Source organism: Neofelis nebulosa, chromosome 17, assembly GCF_028018385.1.
Source record: "Neofelis nebulosa isolate mNeoNeb1 chromosome 17, mNeoNeb1.pri, whole genome shotgun sequence".
NCBI lineage: Eukaryota > Metazoa > Chordata > Mammalia > Carnivora > Felidae > Neofelis > Neofelis nebulosa.
The window spans coordinates 25,358,441-25,377,754 of NC_080798.1; the positions used below are offsets into that span (position 1 = coordinate 25,358,441).

The 19,314-nt window shown below is 39.4% G+C and overlaps 2 protein-coding genes across 4 annotated transcripts in view; both read right to left on the reverse strand.

Moving 5' to 3' along the window:
• The window catches only part of C17H16orf87 (chromosome 17 C16orf87 homolog), a 35,061-nt gene extending 25,109 nt beyond the window's left edge, over positions 1–9,952 (reverse strand). For all 3 annotated transcript variants that reach the window (XM_058708730.1, XM_058708727.1, XM_058708729.1), the window contains exons 1-2: positions 9,840–9,952; positions 956–1,052 (exon numbers count right to left, since the gene is read on the reverse strand). In XM_058708730.1, the coding sequence (XP_058564713.1) occupies positions 956–1,052; positions 9,840–9,905 (163 nt within the window). In that variant the 5' untranslated portion in view covers positions 9,906–9,952. The remainder of the gene's footprint in view (positions 1–955; positions 1,053–9,839) is intronic.
• Positions 9,953–10,301: 349 nt separating this feature from the next.
• The window catches only part of LOC131499193 (uncharacterized), a 62,129-nt gene continuing 53,116 nt past the window's right edge, over positions 10,302–19,314 (reverse strand). Inside the window, exons 4-5 of the mRNA XM_058707034.1 lie at positions 18,045–18,400; positions 10,302–10,388 (exon numbers count right to left, since the gene is read on the reverse strand). Coding sequence (XP_058563017.1) covers positions 10,323–10,388; positions 18,045–18,400 — 422 coding nt within the window. The 3' untranslated portion in view covers positions 10,302–10,322. The remainder of the gene's footprint in view (positions 10,389–18,044; positions 18,401–19,314) is intronic.

A 19,314-nucleotide genomic window follows, 5' to 3' on the forward strand; every position in this document is an offset into this window, starting at 1 on the left:
ATCACGCAAGGATAAATAACAAAATTTCATCTTTTAATAAATATACTCACTGAATAAATCCAATATGTCTACATTAATGGGAAAGTAAAACTCCAACAAAATTATTTTTTAGATATTCTAAATCAGAGAATTATAAAAAATAACCAATATGTCTAAAACTTATATTCACATCAAAATCAAGTTATATTTTTCCAGTTACTAGTTAAAAAAAAAAAAAACTTGAAAGTTGTTATAAATTTTACCAGCACTGAGGGGGTAAAACCAAATGTCCATCAACCAGTGAATAAACAACATACTGTCACATAGCCATACAAAAATTACTAGTGAGCAGTAAAAAGCAATTGATTCTTATTGATAAACACAACAATATGGCTGAATCTTAAATTATGCTCAGTGAAAGCCAGGCAAAAAAAAAGTACATACTGTATGATTCTATTTATATAAAGTTCTAAGAATAGTGACAGAAAACACATCAGTGGTTTTGTGGGGGTGAAGGTAGCAAGAAGAGAGTAACAAAGGGGAACTAGAAAACTTTTGGAAAGATGGACATTGTTCATTACCTTGATTTTGATGACGGGTGTAATCATATGACACAACCTATCAGACTGTACACTTTAAATATGTGCTATTTATTGAATATCAATTATACCTTAATTAAACTATTTAATTTGTAAAAATCAGATCAGATCACTCCCTTGTTTAAAACTCTTCTATGTCGAGACACATCCTCCAATAATAAACAGATTCATCAGCATTATAAGGGAGTTAACATTTAAATGGAATGAAGGGCAAACTAATGTCATAAACTGATTTCCAACAGCTAATAAGAACCAAAGGCATACTTTAATAGGTTTTAATTTTTAACTTCAACAGAGATGTAAATACTAAATTCACAAAAATTAGTTTTACATTTCTACATCAAAAAGCTAAATATGTGGTAAACTTTCACAATTACCTGTAGAAGGTGGTGATTTTTCTGGGTGTTTTGCATTTAAAAGTTTTCTGCTAATAAATATGTAACCACAGGGACACGATTTACATGCAACAGGAACCTGTACAAAAATAAGAAAAAGTGTATTATTACTATTCTTCTATTGAACTTCTCAGTGTTTATGTAGTCTCCTGAACTGAATGATAAATTATTGAAGTAGGGATCATAGATTTATTTAAACCCCACCCCCTTACAACAAATTGACACTGGTATTATGTCCTATACATCGTTACATTCTCCTAATGCTTTAAAATACCATGAATATAGAAAATGCATGATAAACATGTGCTGATGAGAGTGACCCATAGAACACCATAACAGAATCAGAGCAAGGGAAAAAAAATGTGGGATAAGAGGTAGTATTTTCTAAAATATATGTTTGAGCCAATATCCCTGATGAATATGGATGCAAAAATTCTCAATAAGATACTAGCAAATCGAATTCAACAGCATATAAAAAGAATTATTCACCATGATCAAGTGGGATTCATTCCTGGGATGCAGGGCTGGTTCAACATTCGCAAATCAATCAACATGATACATCACATTGATAAAAGAAAATATAAGAACCATATGATCCTGTCAATCGATGCAGAAAAGCCATCTGACAAAATTCAGCAACCTTTCTTAATAAAAACCCTCGAGAAAGTCGGGATAGAAAGAACATACTTAAACATCATAAAAGCCATTTATGAAAAGCCCACAGCTAACATCGTCCTCAATGGAGAAAAACTGAGAGCTTTTTGCCTGAGATCAGGAACACGACAGGGATGTCCACTCTCACTGCTGTTGTTTAACATAGTGTTGGAAGTTCTAGCATCAGCAATCAGACAACAAAAGGAAATCAAAGGCATCAAAATTGGCAAAGATGAAGTTTTCACTTTTTGCGGATGACATGATATTATACATGGAAAATCCGACAGACTCCACCAGAAGTCTGCTAGAACTGATACATGAATTTAGCAAAGTTGCAGGATACAAAATCAATGTACAGAAATCAGTTGCATTCTTATACACTAATAATGAAGCAACAGAAAGACAAATAAAGAAACTGATGCCATTCACAATTGCACCAAGAAGCATAAAATACCTAGGAATAAACCTAACCAAAGATGTAAAAGATCTGTATGCTGAAAACTATAGAAAGCTTATGAAGGAAATTGAAGAAGGTATAAAGAAATGGAAAAACATTCTGTGCTCATGGATTGGAAGAATAAATATTGTCAAAATGTCAATACTACCCAAAGCTATCTACACATTCAGTGCAATCCCAATCAAAATTGCACCAGCATTCTTCTCGAAACTAGAACAAGCAACCCTAAAATTCATAGGGAGCCACAAAAGGCCCCGAATAGCCAAAGTAATTTTGAAGAAGAAGACCAAAGCAGGAGGCATCACAATCCCAGACTTTAGCCTCTACTACAAAGCTGTCATCATCAAGACAGCATGGTATTGGCCCAAAAACAGACACATAGACCAATGGAATAGAATAGAAACCCCATAACTAGACCCACAAACGTATGGCCAACTAATCTTTGACAAAGCAGGAAAGAACATCCAATGGAAAAAAGACAGTCTCTTTAACAAATGGTGCTGGGAGAACTGGACAGCAACATGCAGAAGATTGAAACTAGACCACTTTCTCACACCATTCACAAAAATAAACTCAAAATGGATAAAGGACCTGAATGTGAGACTGGAAACCATCAAAACCCTAGAGGAGAAAGCAGGAAAAGACCTCTCTGACCTCAGCCGTAGCAATTTCTTACTTGACACATCCCCAAAGGCAAGGGAATTAAAAGCAAAAATGAACTACTGGGACCTTATGAAGATAAAAAGCTTCTGCACAGCAAAGGAAACCACCAACAAAACTAAAAGGCAACCAACAGAATGGGAAAAGATATTTGCAAATGATATATCGGACAAAGGGCTAGTATCCAAAATCTATAAAGAGCTCACCAAACTCCACACCCGAAAAATAAATAACGCAGTGAAGAAATGGGCAGAAAAGATGAATAGACACTTCTCAAAAGAAGACATCCAGATGGCCAACAGGCACATGAAAAGATGCTCAACGTCGCTCCTCATCAGGGAAATACAAATCAAAACCACACTCAGATATCACCTCACGCCAATCAGAGTGGCCAAAATGAACAAATCAGGAGACTATAGATGCTGGCGAGGATGTGGAGAAACGGGAACCCTCTTGCACTGTTGGTGGGAATGCAAATTGGTGCAGCCGCTCTGGAAAGCAGTGTGGAGGTTCCTCAGAAAATTAAAAATAGACCTACCCTATGACCCAGCAATAGCACTGCTAGGAATTTATCCAAGGGATACAGGAGTACTGATGCATAGGGGCACTTGTACCCCAATGTTTATAGCAGCACTCTCAACAATAGCCAAATTATGGAAAGAGCCTAAATGTCCATCAACTGATGAATGGATAAAAAAATTATGGTTTATATACACAATGGAGTACTACGTGGCAATGGGAAAGAATGAAATATGGCCTTTTCTAGCAACGTGGATGGGACTGCAGAGTGTTATGCTAAGTGAAATAAGCCATACAGAGAAAGACAGATACCATATGTTTTCACTCTTATGTGGATCCTGAGAAACTTAACAGAAACCCATGGGGGAGGGGAAGGAAAAAAAAAAAAGAGGTTAGAGTGGAAGAGAGCCAAAGCATAAGAGACTCTTAAAAACTGAGAACTGAGGGTTGATGGGGGGTGGGAGGGAGGGGAGGGTGGGTGATGGGTATTGAGGAGGGCACCTTTTGGGATGAGCACTGGATGTTGTATGGAAACCAATTTGACAATAAACTTCATATATTGAAAAAAAAATAAAAAATAATAAAATAAAATACATGTTTGAAAGCAGTTTATTAGAACCAGTTAGAAAAGAGAACATGGTTAGAAAGTAATTAAAGAAATCCCAGCATAAGAATGAGGGCCCGACTGGAATACGCTAATTTGATAAGACATAGGCATCTTTATTACATAGGCATGTTTATTACAGCATTATTTACAATAGCCAAGATATCCAACCCAAGTGTCCATCCACAGAAAAATGGATGAAGAAGTTGTGATACACACACACATACACACAGGAGTATTACTCAGACATAAAAAGAATGAGATTTTGCCAGTTGTGACAACATGGATGGACCTTGAAAATATTATGCTGGGGCGCTTGTGTGGCTCAGTCAAGAAAGTGTCCAACTCTTGATTTTGGCTCAGGTCATGATTTCACAGTTCATGGGTTTGAGCCCCATGTCGGGCTCTGCACTGACAGCACAGAGCCTGGTTGGGATTCTTTCTTCTCTCTCTGTTCCTCTCTCTCTCTCTCTCTCTCAAAAATAAACAAACATTAAAAAAAAAAGAAAATATTATGCTAAGTGAAATAAGTCAGAGAAACACAAATATCATATGATTTCACTTATATGTGGAATCCAAAAAACAAATCAACAAACAAATAAAAGCAGAAACAGACACATAAATACAGAGAACAAATTGATGGCCCCTTTGGGGTGGGGCATAGGTAGGGGTATGGGCAAAATGGGTAAAGGAGAATGGGATGTTTAGGCTTCCAATTATAGAACAAAGTAAAGTCACTGGGTTGAAAGGCACACCACAAGGAATACAGTCAATGGTACTGGAATAGACTCCTAGGGTGACAGACGGTAGCTACATTTATGGTGAACACATCTTAACCTATACTATCAAAATATTATAATGTACACCTGAAACTAATGTAACGCTGCCAAATATACTTCTGTTAAAACCATTTTTTTAAAGGGAAAGTACTGAAAATGACTCGGGTTCTAAAATGAGAGGGTAAGATGCCAACTGCCACTGACAAAAAAGAGTAGTTCACAACAATCACTTTGAAGGGCAAAAGTATAGCACAAACAAAAGAGAATGTAGGAGTCAAGATCTAGGATCTTTTTTCTTTTAATATTTTTATTTATTTGAGAGAGAGAGAGAGAGAGTGAGAGAAAGAGCACGCTCAAGCCCGAGCGGGAGGGGCAGAGAGAGAGGGAGACACAGAATCCGAAGCAGGCTCCAGGCTCTGCTCTGTCAGCACAGAGCCCAACACGGGGCCTGAACCCATGAGCCCTGAGATCATGACCTGAGCCAAAGTCAAATGCTTTACCGACTGAGCCATCCAGGCGCCCCCAACCTTCTGTTTCCAAATGTGTAAATTACTTACAAGCGGCTTTCTCCATGTCAAGTCTATAATGATTTTTCAAAAGCCAAATATTAAAAATCATTTTTAAAAGTTTGATATTGCATAGTCATTTCACTAATACTAGCCTTAATGATCCCTGAAATCAAGACATGTTCACCAAAAACCAGAAAGTAATCTCAATAAAAAGTACTCAGAATAATTATGGTCAGAAAATTGTAATTTACTTTTCAAGATAAATTCCATTTGCCCATTGTTTTGCCTGTGTGAAAGCTTAGCTACAATTATAAAGCTTTTTATCCATATATATAAAAAATGCTTCATGGTCTAAAATATAAATACTTGATCTGATTAAGCTAAATTAATATTTTGATAGAATTTTTTTTACATGAAAATACTAAACAAAGGATCTCTAGTTTGCAATTTCAGAAAAATCACAATGAATCCTATAAAAATAATCGAACTCCAGATAGCTCAAATAGCATGCTTTATCAAGAATATGATGAGATTCTTTCAAACCAGGACAGAAAATGTAATGTTACATTTTTTACTACTGTAAAATGTACCCAAAATAGATGTTTGTCATTTTAAAATTTCACATCTTCACAGAAATCAAACTCAAAGGTACTGACTCATTTCCTTTACACTTACACTATTAAGGTAATTCACTGTACTGTAAACTATTTTAAATTAGTGCTATCCAAAAAACACAGAAACATGATTTTCTTGTTCAAAAGGTCTTTTGCTACTCAGCAAGCATATTCTTCCAGTCACTAAAACCGAACAAATATAAATTTAGGTCTCTGTCTTATACACAAGAATAATATACCAACCCATATCCAGAATTAACAGAGGGCTGCACTTAAGTGAGACATGTACATTTGCCTTTGGGATAAAGAATGTACAAACACCAATCGATAGGTGGATTTTCATCCCTTAGTAAATGTTTTATGACTAGAAACATTCATGCGCCTGAGCTAAGTTACCCTAAAGTCCCTTTTAAATGGAAAGTTGTCCTTCCCCTAATCCCAACTCTGATAAAAACACAACCAACCACCACCAAAACCCAGATCCTAGAAAAAGAATATTAAATAGGGTGGACTTCAGTAATATTGCTCTTTTATAGTACAATTTGGATTTTAAACAAAAAAATCCTAAATTTCCTTCAAATTTCAGTTGTAATGACAAAGATGATACTAACAAAAGTTCTAATGCTATACTCTCAGGATTTTAAAATTAAAAAAATAATTAAAAACCTAAAGTTTGTTTACTGATGACTTATTGTGTATCAATTTATCCCTTGTAAAGTGCATTCAGATTGTTTACAAGTAAAAAAGGTAAAAATAGGGGCCCTGGGTGGCTCAGTCAGTTAAGTGTCTGACTTTGGCTCAGGTCATGATCTTGCAGTTAACGAGTTCAAGCCCCGCATCGGGTAAAAAAACAAGTGCAAAAACAAGACCCTGGTTCTATATTGTTTCATTGATTTTCAAAAGTTCAAAATAACCACACTACAGAGAACTCATTTACATTTCCTTGCTAACAGAACCAAAGTGACCTACAGTGGACATGTTTGCAACATAACACATAACATTTCCTATAAATGGGAAAAAAACTGCTTTATTAAAAAAATTTAAGGCAAAAACAGACACATATACAAAAGATACCAGACAACTAATAAGAATCTTGAATATTCCTATATACAAGATGGTTCAATAATTTGAGCTACTTGATGTGAAACCTCTCGAAAATGAAAAGTATTGTGGTTTAGATGTTTCAGAACTGTATTTTCAATACAGGATATAAAGGGTATGTTACAAAGCAACTGAAAATCTATGTCTTTCTTGCTTGATCTCTGTACCTGTTTTTAAACTTTTACACACACGGAAACAGAACATACGGGCTCTGTGCTGACAGCACAGAGCCCGCTTGGGATTTTCTCTCTCCTTCTTGCTCTATGCCCCTCCCACACACGCATACATGAACTCTCAAAATAAATACTTTTTTAAAAAATGGCTTTCTAGGGGCGCCTGGGTGGCTCGGTCGGTTGGGCGTCCGACTTCGGCTCAGGTCATGATCTCACGGCCCGTGAGTTCGAGCCCTGCGTCGGGCTCTGTGCTGACAGCTCAGAGTCTGGAGCCTGTTTCAGATTCCGTGTCTCCCTCTCTCCCTGCCCCTCCCCTGTTCATGCTCTGTCTCTGTCTCAAAAATAAACGTTGAAAAAAAAAATTTTTTTTTTAAAAAAATGGCTTTCTAGATATTTTTTTTCTCATTTGTAACTATTGGAAGATTGTATTCTCCAATAATTAGAAATTTAAAATTAATCTTTTGTTGCCTTCAATCCAGTTGCTTTTAGTAAAAGATAAATCATTTTTAAGAATCACCAAAAGGTTTTTTTTAATGTTTATTTATTTTTGAGAGAGCACAGGTGCAGGGGAGGGGCAGAGAGAAAGAGAGAAAGAATCCCAAGCAGGTGCCTCACTGTCAGTGCAGAGCCCAAGGCTCGAATGGAACTCACAAACCATGAAATCATGACCTGAGCCAAAATCAAGAGTGGCACCCTTAACTCACTGAGCCATCCAGGAGCCCCAAGAATCACCAAAAATTTTAATTAGTCCTCATGTATATTATATTCTCTTAAATATTTAGAATAAAAAACAAAACCAACATTTTAAATTATATAGTAGCTTGCTGTGGACTGAATCGTGTCCCTCCCAAAATTCGTAAATTGAAATGCTAACCCCTAATCTGAAGGTATTTGGAGATTAGATAATCAGGTTTAAAGTCCCGAGAGTGTGGCCCTCATGATGGCATTAGTGCCCTTATAAAAAAAGAACAGAACCAGAAAGCTCACTCTCTGCGAGGATCTGGGACTCCCAACCTCTAGAACTGTGAAAAAATAAATTACTACTGTTAGAGCCACCTTATCTATGGTATTTTGTAATGGCAGCTGGGGGGGGGGGGGAGTTTTGTGTGTGTGTGACAAAATTAATGTATGTTTACAAATAAAATGCTCATCACATTTTGCTGAACAATTAAGGGGACTCCTAACAAGTTTATTATCCTTTCCTTTTTCTTTAACCAGGATATTAAAAACAGGTTATTTTTCCCAAAAGATTCCATTATGCCAAGTAAAACAAGGTCAAGACTTGCAATAACTTGTGCCCTACAAAAACTGGAATGCATAAAGCATACCATGTAAACCTTATACTGCAGTTCATTAGAACAAATGGAAATGATTTAAATATTGATATTATCTAGCAAAGAGACTTAAATCACAAAATCCAATTTTGTCAGATTTAACAAATTTTAATGGTAAGAATAGAAGTTTAACTTTACTTCAAAAAACATGGCTAAATTGTTTTTATACTGCATACCCAATAAACTCAAAAGATCAATAAACTAATTCTCCTTACACAATCTTCCTTCCTTAAATTTCTATCACTGCTCATAAAATATACTGAAACATGTAATGTTTTCTTTTACTAGATTAGATCAACGTACGAGATTGCTCTTAAAGAATGCACTAACATCAGCATGTTATTTTTTTAAAAAGCTCTCCAGCTATTTACTGGAGCCATACTACTCCTGTTTTAAAGAAAAATATTTTTTTTTTAAAGAAAAGGGGGGGAGAAAGGTAGTCATTTTGAAAAAACTGCCTCAGTAGAAAAGAAAAAAATCACACCCAGATCTGCACACTGGCATGTAATAAGGGCCTTCAGATGGTTTTATTGAGAGTTTGAACTCAATAGATTGTAAGACTTAGAGGAACGTCCATTATTCTAGTAAACAATGAGGCATGCATAAAACTAACAAACAGTAAAATGCGATTTTAAAAATTACAGCTGTCACTATTAATTCTGTGCAGAAAGAAGTCACTTAAAATTCATAAAACTACATACAAATTTTTTAAAAGATCTGGAAGCAGAAACGCCAAATTTTTAACAGCGGATACGAGGGCGGGTGGGGGAAGTGAGGAGCGCCCAGAAGACAAGGGCTTCAATGGGGGCGTTATTCAATAATGTTCCACAAAAAACAATGTAAAGATTCACTTTTATTTCCCTCAAAACTATAAGGAATATATATTTAGAAGAAAAAAATTGTCCAAATTCGCCTAAACTTGAAACCATTGCATTGCGGCCCCTTTTGTCACATTAAGCCTCCGCCTAGCTCGCGGCAGAACAGTTTTGGGGGTTCACTGTATACATCTTATGTGAACAAAGCAACCCTGCGTGGCAGGAGCCGCTTTCGGAGCCAGAACCCAGGAGCCTGGAGCCGGGCACATCGGGCATTCTCGTCGGGCAGAAAGGGAGCTGAAGGGGCCGTGCTCGTCCACTTGGGCCGCTGCCCCCACACTCCCGCCGCTGTCAACCGGAGCCGGCCAGGCGACTCGGGGAGGGTCCGGACAGGCTCCAGACAAACCCACGCCTCCCTCCCGCGCACACAGTCGCCTGGCTGACGCTGCCAGGTGGGCACCGGCCGGACTGCGACCCTGAGCGCCTCCCTGGCACCCCCTCGGCTCAGCCCGGCCCGTTCCGGGCTTCCACTGTAGCCCCCGAGCCCAAGGGCCGGCCCGTCCACTCGGCCTCCCGAACCCGGCGAGGCGGCCTCTCCACAGCCAACGGCCGCCCGCCCGCGCACTCGCCCGGTCCTCTGCGCCCACCTGTTGGTCGCACTCGGGGCACGATTTGGTGGCCATCTTCACTTTCTTGGCTCGAGTTGCAGACATGCTCCTCTCCGGGTGCGGAGGCAGTGGCAGCAGCGGCGGCGACGGCGGCGGCGGCAGCGGCAGCGGCAGCAGCAGCAGCTCGGGCTCCTCCCCTAGTACCTCATCGGCCCTGCCTCCGCAAGGCGGGTCCCTCCCTGCTGGCCAGACCAAGGGTTGGGCGGGTGCGCGCGCGCGTGCGCGAATTCGCACGGAGCCTGCGTGCCGGGGGAGGGGGGGCGGTAGCGTGCACCAGCAGCGGCCGCAGGCCTCTCGCGTCGACTCCGCGGGCCTGCGAGACGCGCTCCCACACTCACGGCGCCGGTCTTCGAGCGTGTCCAGATTCTCACGAGAAGAGACGGTCTCGAAGGTCCAGCGCCACAATGACCAACGCCTTCTCCTGGCCCTGCGGAATGCGTGGGGGCGTGGCTTGGGCGTGGCTCAGGAGTAACGGGCGTCGGGATCGGCGAATCGGGATCGAATGCACAGATAAGGCGGGTCGTGGTGCTGGACACCCCCTCCCCCCGGGAGGAAGGAGATCGTGAGTGAAAGTGGTGGAAGAGAGAGCGCGCTTAGCACAAGTCGCGGCATTTAATACACTTCAGTGAACGTTAGCCACTCTAATTATTGAGGAATTGTAATAGACACCTGCTGAGTCTGCTGTATGTCAAGCCTAGAATCGGCGCTAAGAGATACAAAATTCAACGTTAACTCAAATATTGAAAGCTAATTCTGCCAGCCAGACAAATGTGACTAGGAAGTGCCTGCCCTCAAAAAATATGCAGACTACTGTGGTACATGGCCTAATAGTAGAATACAGCAGAACTGGGCGGTTGATAGGAAGAGTAAATCGGTTGACTATTTAGAACTTCATACCAAAATTTTAAATCCACATAGCCATTGACCTAGCCCCATAATCTAGCAATTCACCCCTAATAGTGGAAAAGATATTTTCCACCTGTACTCAAATCCATTTGTGCAAAGATATTGCACTTTGCGTCTCTGCTTGTCAGAGAAAATCAGAAACAGTCCAGGTGTAGGACAACAAATTGCTTGGGCAAATTAAGGCATGCACGCAACAGAGTATCGCTGCAGTTCTTTAAAGAATGAGATAGATCTGTATGAAGTGATATAATGGTCTCCAAAATACAGTGTTGGAGCACCTTAAGCATCCAACTTCGGCTTAGGTCATGATCTCAAGGTTCATGAGTTCAAGCTCTGCGTAGGGCTCTGTGCTGACAGCTCAGGGCCTGAAGTCTGCTTCAAATTCTTTGTCTCCATCTCTCTGCCCCTCTCCTGCTCGTGCTTTCTCAAAAATAAATATTAAGAAAAAATTTTTAAACAAGTGTTAATTGGAAAAACAAGGTACAGAACACCTTATAAAAATAATATGAAATGTATTTATACTTGAATATGTATTGAGACACTGGAGAAAAGGAAATGGACAGCAGGAATAGGAAGACTTATTTTTCATTCCCTATCATTCATATATCCATTCAATTCATATTATTTGAAATTTCTACTAGATCAACCTAGTATGGCCTTTTCCCCCATAAAGGGAAAAGAATTTATAACAACTACTGAGCTACTTAAGAGGTCACCTGCCCCACTGTTGAGGGAGTTAGAAGTCCTAGAAAGCTTTCTAGAAAAGTCATCTCCACAGCTGAATCCCTAAGGATGTCAAGTGGAGGTCTCAGGCAGATGGGGCAGAGAAAGTAAGCAATTTGGTGTGGGAATACCAAGTGCAGGGCAAAGTGCTGGGGAGGTGTGCTATATCCAGTTATGCAGGGTCTTCGCTACCATGGGAAGAAGTTCAGGATTCATCCTGAGGACAATGGGGCAATAAGGGTTTTAAGTTGGAGTAACACGATTTGATTTGAATTTGAGAATGATTGGTCCAGCAAAATTTAAGTTATCAGACCTGAGACAGGAGAAAAGAAAGGTCACTAAAGGAGAGGAGAGGGACTAAAAAAATATGAAGGCCATAATGTTAGCAAAACTTGAGAAGCCATTTTGCTGTGGCAGAGAGTTATCAGAAGTATTTCTAGGATAGGTCTGAAGTATCTATTGCAAAGGACTGGAGGACTAGAAGGAGCCATGGAAGATAGTGCTGCAGTTTTCCAAGAATGGGGTGGGACACGAATCAGAAACCTAGGCCCTGTAATCCAAGCCCTGAGGAGTTTTCTGAAAGTTTCATTTCCTTTTTCTGGAAATTTCCTCAAAAGGCTCACTTGGCTGGGGTAGGTGTTAATGAAGAGGTCTTTTAATGTCTTTAACTCTATGGGGTTTCCAAAATGGTTAATGTGGCAGACACTGACAGTTGGCTGACACAAACTCCATCTAGGTCCCTGCTTCTCTCTAGATGCCTTCTAGCTAAAAGTGGTCATGTGGAGTTATCTGGTCGGTAAGATACAAACCAGTCTGCTGAGTGGCGTTATCTGGCCAAAAAGATATAAACCAAAGTCTGCTGAGGTGGGATTTTCTGGAAAGGTTCTGAGTTCCTGATAAAAATGAACAGATTCGGGGCGCCTGGGTGGCTCAGTCGGCTGAGCGTCCAACTTTGGCTCAGGTCATGATCTCACCACTTGTGGGTTCCAGCCCCGCGTCAGGCTCTGTGCTGACGGCTCGGAGCTTGGAGCCTGCTTCTGATTCTGTCTCCCTCTCTCTGCCCCTCTCCTGCTTCTGCTCTGTCTATTTCTTGCAAAAATAAATAAAGGTTAATTTTTTTTTTTTTAAATGAACAGATTCATATTAAAAAAAACTCTTTGTCCTTTGCCCTTCATACTTTTTCTTACTGTCTGGGGCATGAACAAGAGACCCTGAAGGTACAAAAAGCCATCTTAGGATGAGACAATGAGGTGTCATATTAGTTACCTATTGTTACATAACAAAGTACCCCAAAACTTGGTGGCTCAGAACAACAAACATTACCTCGGTTTCTCTGGGTTAGGAATCCAGGTGTGGTTCTGCAATCCCATCTGAATGCTCAACCAAAAGGAGATCTATTTCTACGCTCACTCTTTTGATTATTGGCAGACTGTCCCTTATCACATCATCTCTTCACAACATGGCAATTGTGAGCTGCCTCACAATATAGCAATTTGGCTTTCCCTAGAATGAGTAATCCCAAAAAGTATGAGAGAATGATCATGACAGAAGCCACACTCTTTTTATAACTTAATCTCAAAAATGGCATCTCATTGCTTCTGCTGTATTCTAGTCACTAAGCTAGTCACAAAACCCAGCCCACACTCAATGGGCTGACTACCTCAGAAGCCATCCATAGAACTATAATCAAAGTCCACTAAGGATGAACAAAGTGCATGGGTCCCCGATAGCACTGTTAAGTGCCTACTCCAGTCATAGCCTGCCTCCCTATTTTCCTTATAATGTGAAAGGGGGAAAGTAGCTCAAAATAAGATACAGCTCCACACCCACCAGAATAGATAAAAAGAGTGACATCAAATGTTAGTGAGAATGGAGGGTATAAAATAGTGTAATCACTTTGGGAAAAGGTCTAGGAAAACTAGATATATACGTATGCCTATGACCCAGTATTTCCAATCTTAGATATTTATCCAAAAGATACAAAAGATATGTCCACAAAAAGACTTGTGCAAGAATATTCATAACAGCTTTATTCAAAATAGGCTCAAACTGAAAAAAAAAAAACCCACAAATGTCCATCAAACAGGTAAATAGATAAATTGTTATATTTGTTCCATGGAATACTAATCAGCTTTTCAAAGGAATGAAACATTGATACACACAAAATGGGTTAATTTCAAAAACATTATGCTTAGTAAAAGAAGCCTTACACAAAAGAGCACATCCTGCACAATTCTACTTATGTGTAATTCTAGAACAGGCAGAACTATTCCATGGTAGAAAAAAAATCAGAGCAGTTGTTTTGCCTCTTGGGGTCTTCTAAGAGTGGGGATAAAATGAAAAGGGGTATGAGAGAACTTTCTGGGATGATAGTAATAGTCTGTATCTTCGACAGGGATTTGTATTACACAAGTGTTTGCATTTGTCAAAACATACTGAAGAGTACAATTAACATTTGGGCATTTTATCAAATTTAAATTTATGAGAACAAGAACTTTATACAAATATTTAACTCTAGGTAATGATATGTATGCTAAAGTATTAAGGGTGAAATGTGCTAATGCCTGCAACTTTACAATGAAATGCATAAAAAAAAGGATAGCTATGTGGGTAGGTAAAGTGATAAAGTATAATCATAGAGTAAAGTAATGTCAATTTAGGTGGCTGGCATACAGGTGTTCACTGTAAAATTCAGGTATTTTGTTTTTATGTTTGAAAATGTTCATAAGTTACAGGAAACAAAACCTACGTATTTTAGCCACTGTTCATTAGGTTTTCAATTATGTCTTATCCACATATTCCTTACTTACACTGATACCAAAACAAGGATTTTCTATAAAGTGAATGACACTGGCCCTAACACTTATTCATTTAATAAACATTTACTAGGTACCTACCATGTGCTGGACCTTGTGCTCTTGATGGGGGTATAATCTTGTGAGGAAAAAAGTCCCTGCTGTTGTGAATCTTATAATCAACAGAGAAGATGACAAACATATACTATCACACCAATAAACATGTAACTACTGTGATCACAGTTACGAAGGAACCATACTGGGGCTCTAAAGCCATTGACAAGGGGACCTGACCTGTAGTGGGGTGGGGTAATCAGGTAAGACATCCTGGGGGAAATGTGCATGACAGGTAGAGTTAATAAGGTGAAGAACAGTAGCAGAATGGACAAATTAGCTGAGATAAAAGGAAGTGAAAGAAAGCTCTGTGGCCAAAGCACCAACAGAATGAAGAGAGAGTCCAACCTACTGACAGGTCCTGGAACAGTCTACTTTGCACTGGCTTTTGATCCTATCTCTAACTTTACCCAAGATCTTTTATGCATGCTATTAAAGTAACTGTAGGTGCTCCAGTCTCACAATAAGCAATCAGACCAGGCAGGAGCTTCTTTAATAACGGTTACTACGTACTTAATAAACCAAAATGGCTATTCAGAGCCACTTTGTTTTTTTGTTTTAAGTAAACTCTACCCCCAACACAGGGCTCTAACTCACGACCCTAAGATCAAGAGTCACGTAAGTGACTCAAAGCCACTTCATATTTCCTTTTGTAATAAGGACCCAAGCCAGGGAATGGCAGGGAGGTGAGATGTAGCAGCTTCCATCTCACTCCTTTGACACTCAAACCAAAGTTTCTACCAAGGAACCTCTTAAAGCTTTTTTTCTTTTTTTTTTTTTCCCCTAGGAAAGGAGAATAAGATGGGATGCTTGGCAGGACTTTATGTGTATAAAATTTCTCATTTTTCTTGAAAATCTAATATAGCTTCCAGTTATAAATTTAAAGCTGTAGTTCCAGGGCACCTAGGTGGCTCAGTCAGTTGAGCGTTCAACTCTTGATTTTGGCTCAGGTCATGATCGTACAGTTTGTGAGATGGAGCCTCGTGTTGGACTCTGCACTGTTAGCTGCTTGGGATTCTCTCTCTCCCTCTCTCTCTGCCTTTCCCCCACTTGTGCTCTCACACATCTCTCTCAAAATAATCTTAAAAAAAAAAAAAAGTTGTAGTTGCTACTTACTACAGAAAAGCCACAGGCTCAAAGTGACTGAAGAAGTCATCCCTCTTCTACAGCTGGGTACCTCTGGACAGTCCAAGCCAGGCACCGGCCTCAGTGAGCACTGAACTCACCCCAACTGGCTACCGTGGACACAGAGGGGCCTCCAGAGGTATCCCACACACCTTACTTTGTTTCTTCTGCTTTTACTTTTCATAGTATTAAATACTACTTATTGGGCATCTACTCCATGCCTGTGCTTTACATTGTCCCTCTTGATCCCCAACCCCTGCAAGGTGGTGTCATGAACTTCATTTTACAGTTTAGTAAGGCTCAGGGGAGAGTATCAGTCAGGAATCCTTCTTCTGCCAAAATAGCCCAGCTCTCCAAAACGGTTTAAGCAAAAAGGGTACTTGCCATCTCACATAACCAAAATATACTAATAGTAGTAAGGCACAACTCAATCCAGGACCCATTTCTGCCTCTCAAGTCTACACCCCTTCTTGGAGGTGATGATTGCTAGGATAACTGAACATTCTATAACTGCTCCTTTCCATGTCTCATCACATTTTACTGCTTCTTTTTGGGTTGCCTACCCATCCCCAAACCACTCATTTGGGCTGAACAAGGATATCCACCAACTGTTTTAGACAAAAGTCTAGGATCCAACTCTGAAGTCTGACAAGGTGTCTGAGAATTGAGGAAAGGATGAATGGCCATAAAGCAACTACTACTCAGACTAAGTAACTATACAACACCACTTTCTTTCACATTGGGCAACCCTCTGTGACCATTTGACCTCACCCTTGTACTTGCTGCCTTTCATATAAAGTCCTTCCCATACTTCTGGTTTTAGCCTGGTTACCTTATCAGTCTGAGCTAAATCTCAGGCTTCATTCTCTCTTGCGAGTAAGCAAGAGTCCACAAAAACACTCAATAGATTCCTTGACAATCCAAGGATGGGGCAGTAAAATAAGCAGGTGACTCCAGACCAGGGCATCCAGCCAGGGGAGTAAATTAGAACTGAAAGGCACTCTGCTCACAAAGCCTCTGTCATAGCGCAGGACTGTTACCCAAAGAAAGGGACATCTTTATTTTTAATTTATAGTAATGCATCCCACGGTCTTTAATCTTTTAGCTCACAGTCAATTCTACTTTAGGTAATTTCCATTCCATCTTTCCCTCCAATTGTCTCCCTTCTTCCCTCTTTCTGTCTCTCTTCAAGTAAGATCCATTCCAGGATGTCCTTCTCTCACCTCTTAGCTTTTAGGATTCCCTAACTCTCCTTCATAGGATAGACACAGCAAGTTGTCAGGAGGGAGAAAGGCAGGAAGAGGACCATCAGTTATCTTTATGCCAACTTAATCCCTGGAAGCCACAAGGAGTAACTGCAATCTAGCTATAAAATCATAAAGAGCCCATTAATTATGGTCTCTGACAGGCCACTTACACTTTTTTAAAAATAAAGAGTAAGAATGGAAAACATATGAAAGGGATTGGCTGTGTGACAGTAAGTACTACCACTCAAAAGCACCACTGTGCCATGTCTATTGTGTGCATGGCTTTTGGTGTTAGAAACATGCTTTCATTTCTTTATTCAAAAAATATTTTCTCAGAGCCTGAAAGTTTCTGTTGAGGCTGTTCATCTCTCTAAAACCTTCTTTATACCCAGATATTTGCATGGCTGACTCCTAAGCATCTTTCAAACATATATACACTCTGGGTTGTTCTACATTCCTCCAATGAAGAAGCCCAAAACTCAGGGGTAGCTTGTAGTTTTCCAGTACATTAGGTACCTTTCAGTCTTCATGTTCTGCCAGGGTCTGGGAAGATATTAGGTTGAACCATATGAAACTGCCTTTATATAAAAACAAAAATGTTATATTTTTCAGAAAAAGAAAAGTTTCATTCAACCAAAATATGTGCTGCTAGCAATAACTGCTTTCCCAAAATGATACAAATTTTTCCAAATACTAAATTACATATTAATAACGTTCAGCATTGTTAACATTTATTCAAATCCTTCAATTACTGTTCTCTATTGGAGAATGTTCTGTTTCTTAGACTTCCAAATGATGAAAAAGGTGGTAATCTGTTGAAAAAAGGTCAGGTGAGTGTGATGGATATGGCAAAAGTTCTTGGCCCAATTCAGTTATTCCCTATGGTGGTCCGCAATTTCAGTGGTCAAATGTTGTCATGGAAAAGTATAGGTCCATGTCTGTTAACCAATGCAGAGTGCTTTTAAATCGATTTTTATACATAATTTCAACTTCTTGACAATAAGATGCTACTGTTAGTTTTGCCTGGGCTAAAAGTAATAAATATTCTCTCTGCGGATCACCATCATTACTAGAACCTTCATTTTGGTTGCAGCGATAGTTTTAACACGTTTGGGAACTTCATCAACATCCAACCATTGTCCAGACCACTTTCATTTTTTGTCAAAGCTTATGATCCTCTCCAGAATAGGTCTCTGCTCTTTCAAATCCTAAGGTATGAGCACATCTCTAATCATCTTTATATATGATCATCCATCAGTTGGTGTGGTACCTACCCATTTGTCCAACTTTTTCACCTTTCCTATTGCAGCCAGATGTCGAGAAATTGTTGTAGCAGAAACTCCTAAGTCTGCTGCAAGGCCTCGAATTGCCATTTTGGGGTTAGCTTCCACCATGGCTCTCAATTGATCTTCATTTAAAACAGATTTGGGTCTCCCTCGAGGCTCATTTTTCAGACTCAGATCCCCAGAACGAAATTTTTCAAACCACCACCGGATAGTCCTTTCACTAACAGAGCCTTCTCCAAAGACAGAATTGATGTTTCTACTTGCTGTGGCTGCACTATGTCCTAGTTTAAATTCATATAAAAACAGTATTCGCAAATCTTTCAAAGATATGGTACAGTCCACTTCTGTGGAAGAAATAAACAATAAAAACTCAGCCATCAAAGAAAACTGAAGACCATAATATCATTACGAATACTAAACAACACACCTGAAAACAGACCTGATATCAACTTTACCAATCATGGCCAAGTTTCAACTAGTCAAATATCAGAAATTTCATCTGGAGAACACACGTTTTTTATCACTGTGTTCTGCTGCCACCAGTTTATATCAGGCAGATGACTTTACAATGGGAATAAAATTTCCAGTAATTTTATAAGCATTACCATAAAAGAAATGATTTTGAACTAAAATATGAGTTGTGCTTTTAAATCTAGGAACTCAATGCCACACAATTTTTTCTCTACTATCAAATTAAGATTTCAGATAAGTTTAATGCTTAGAAAAAAAATCTCCCATAATGGGTTGATAAATACCTGTTTCTTATGTTTTCTGACAAGAGTATTTTTAGGTGTTCCTCTTCCCTGTTTCACATGATCTGAATGCTACTTCACACATTCTTTACACATTCTAAATCCTTATTTACTACGGAATTTTTCTTCTTTCGCCTCTCTGTTTCACTTTCTTTGGCTTCATACTTAATTTTGGTGTAAATGAATATCAATAGTATTTTAGGTATATGAAAGAACTGCTTGCCTAAGTTCACATTTCCCCTGGCAGTCATGTATTTAAATGGCACTAGGGTCCACTGTACAGTGTACTTTTTAAAACTATAACCATAACATACATGTGACCTAAACCTACCAAAGGGTTACAGAGAGAGAGAGAAAGGTTCAGCAGAATTCAAATCTGGGAATATCTTGCGGTAAGAAGGGGGAAGTTTTCCTTTTCAGCAGCTTTAATTCCAGCCCTTTGTAAGTACATATTCCTCCAATACTAACTTTTCTGCCTTTTTCCTCCCCTACGCTTCCAAGATGGC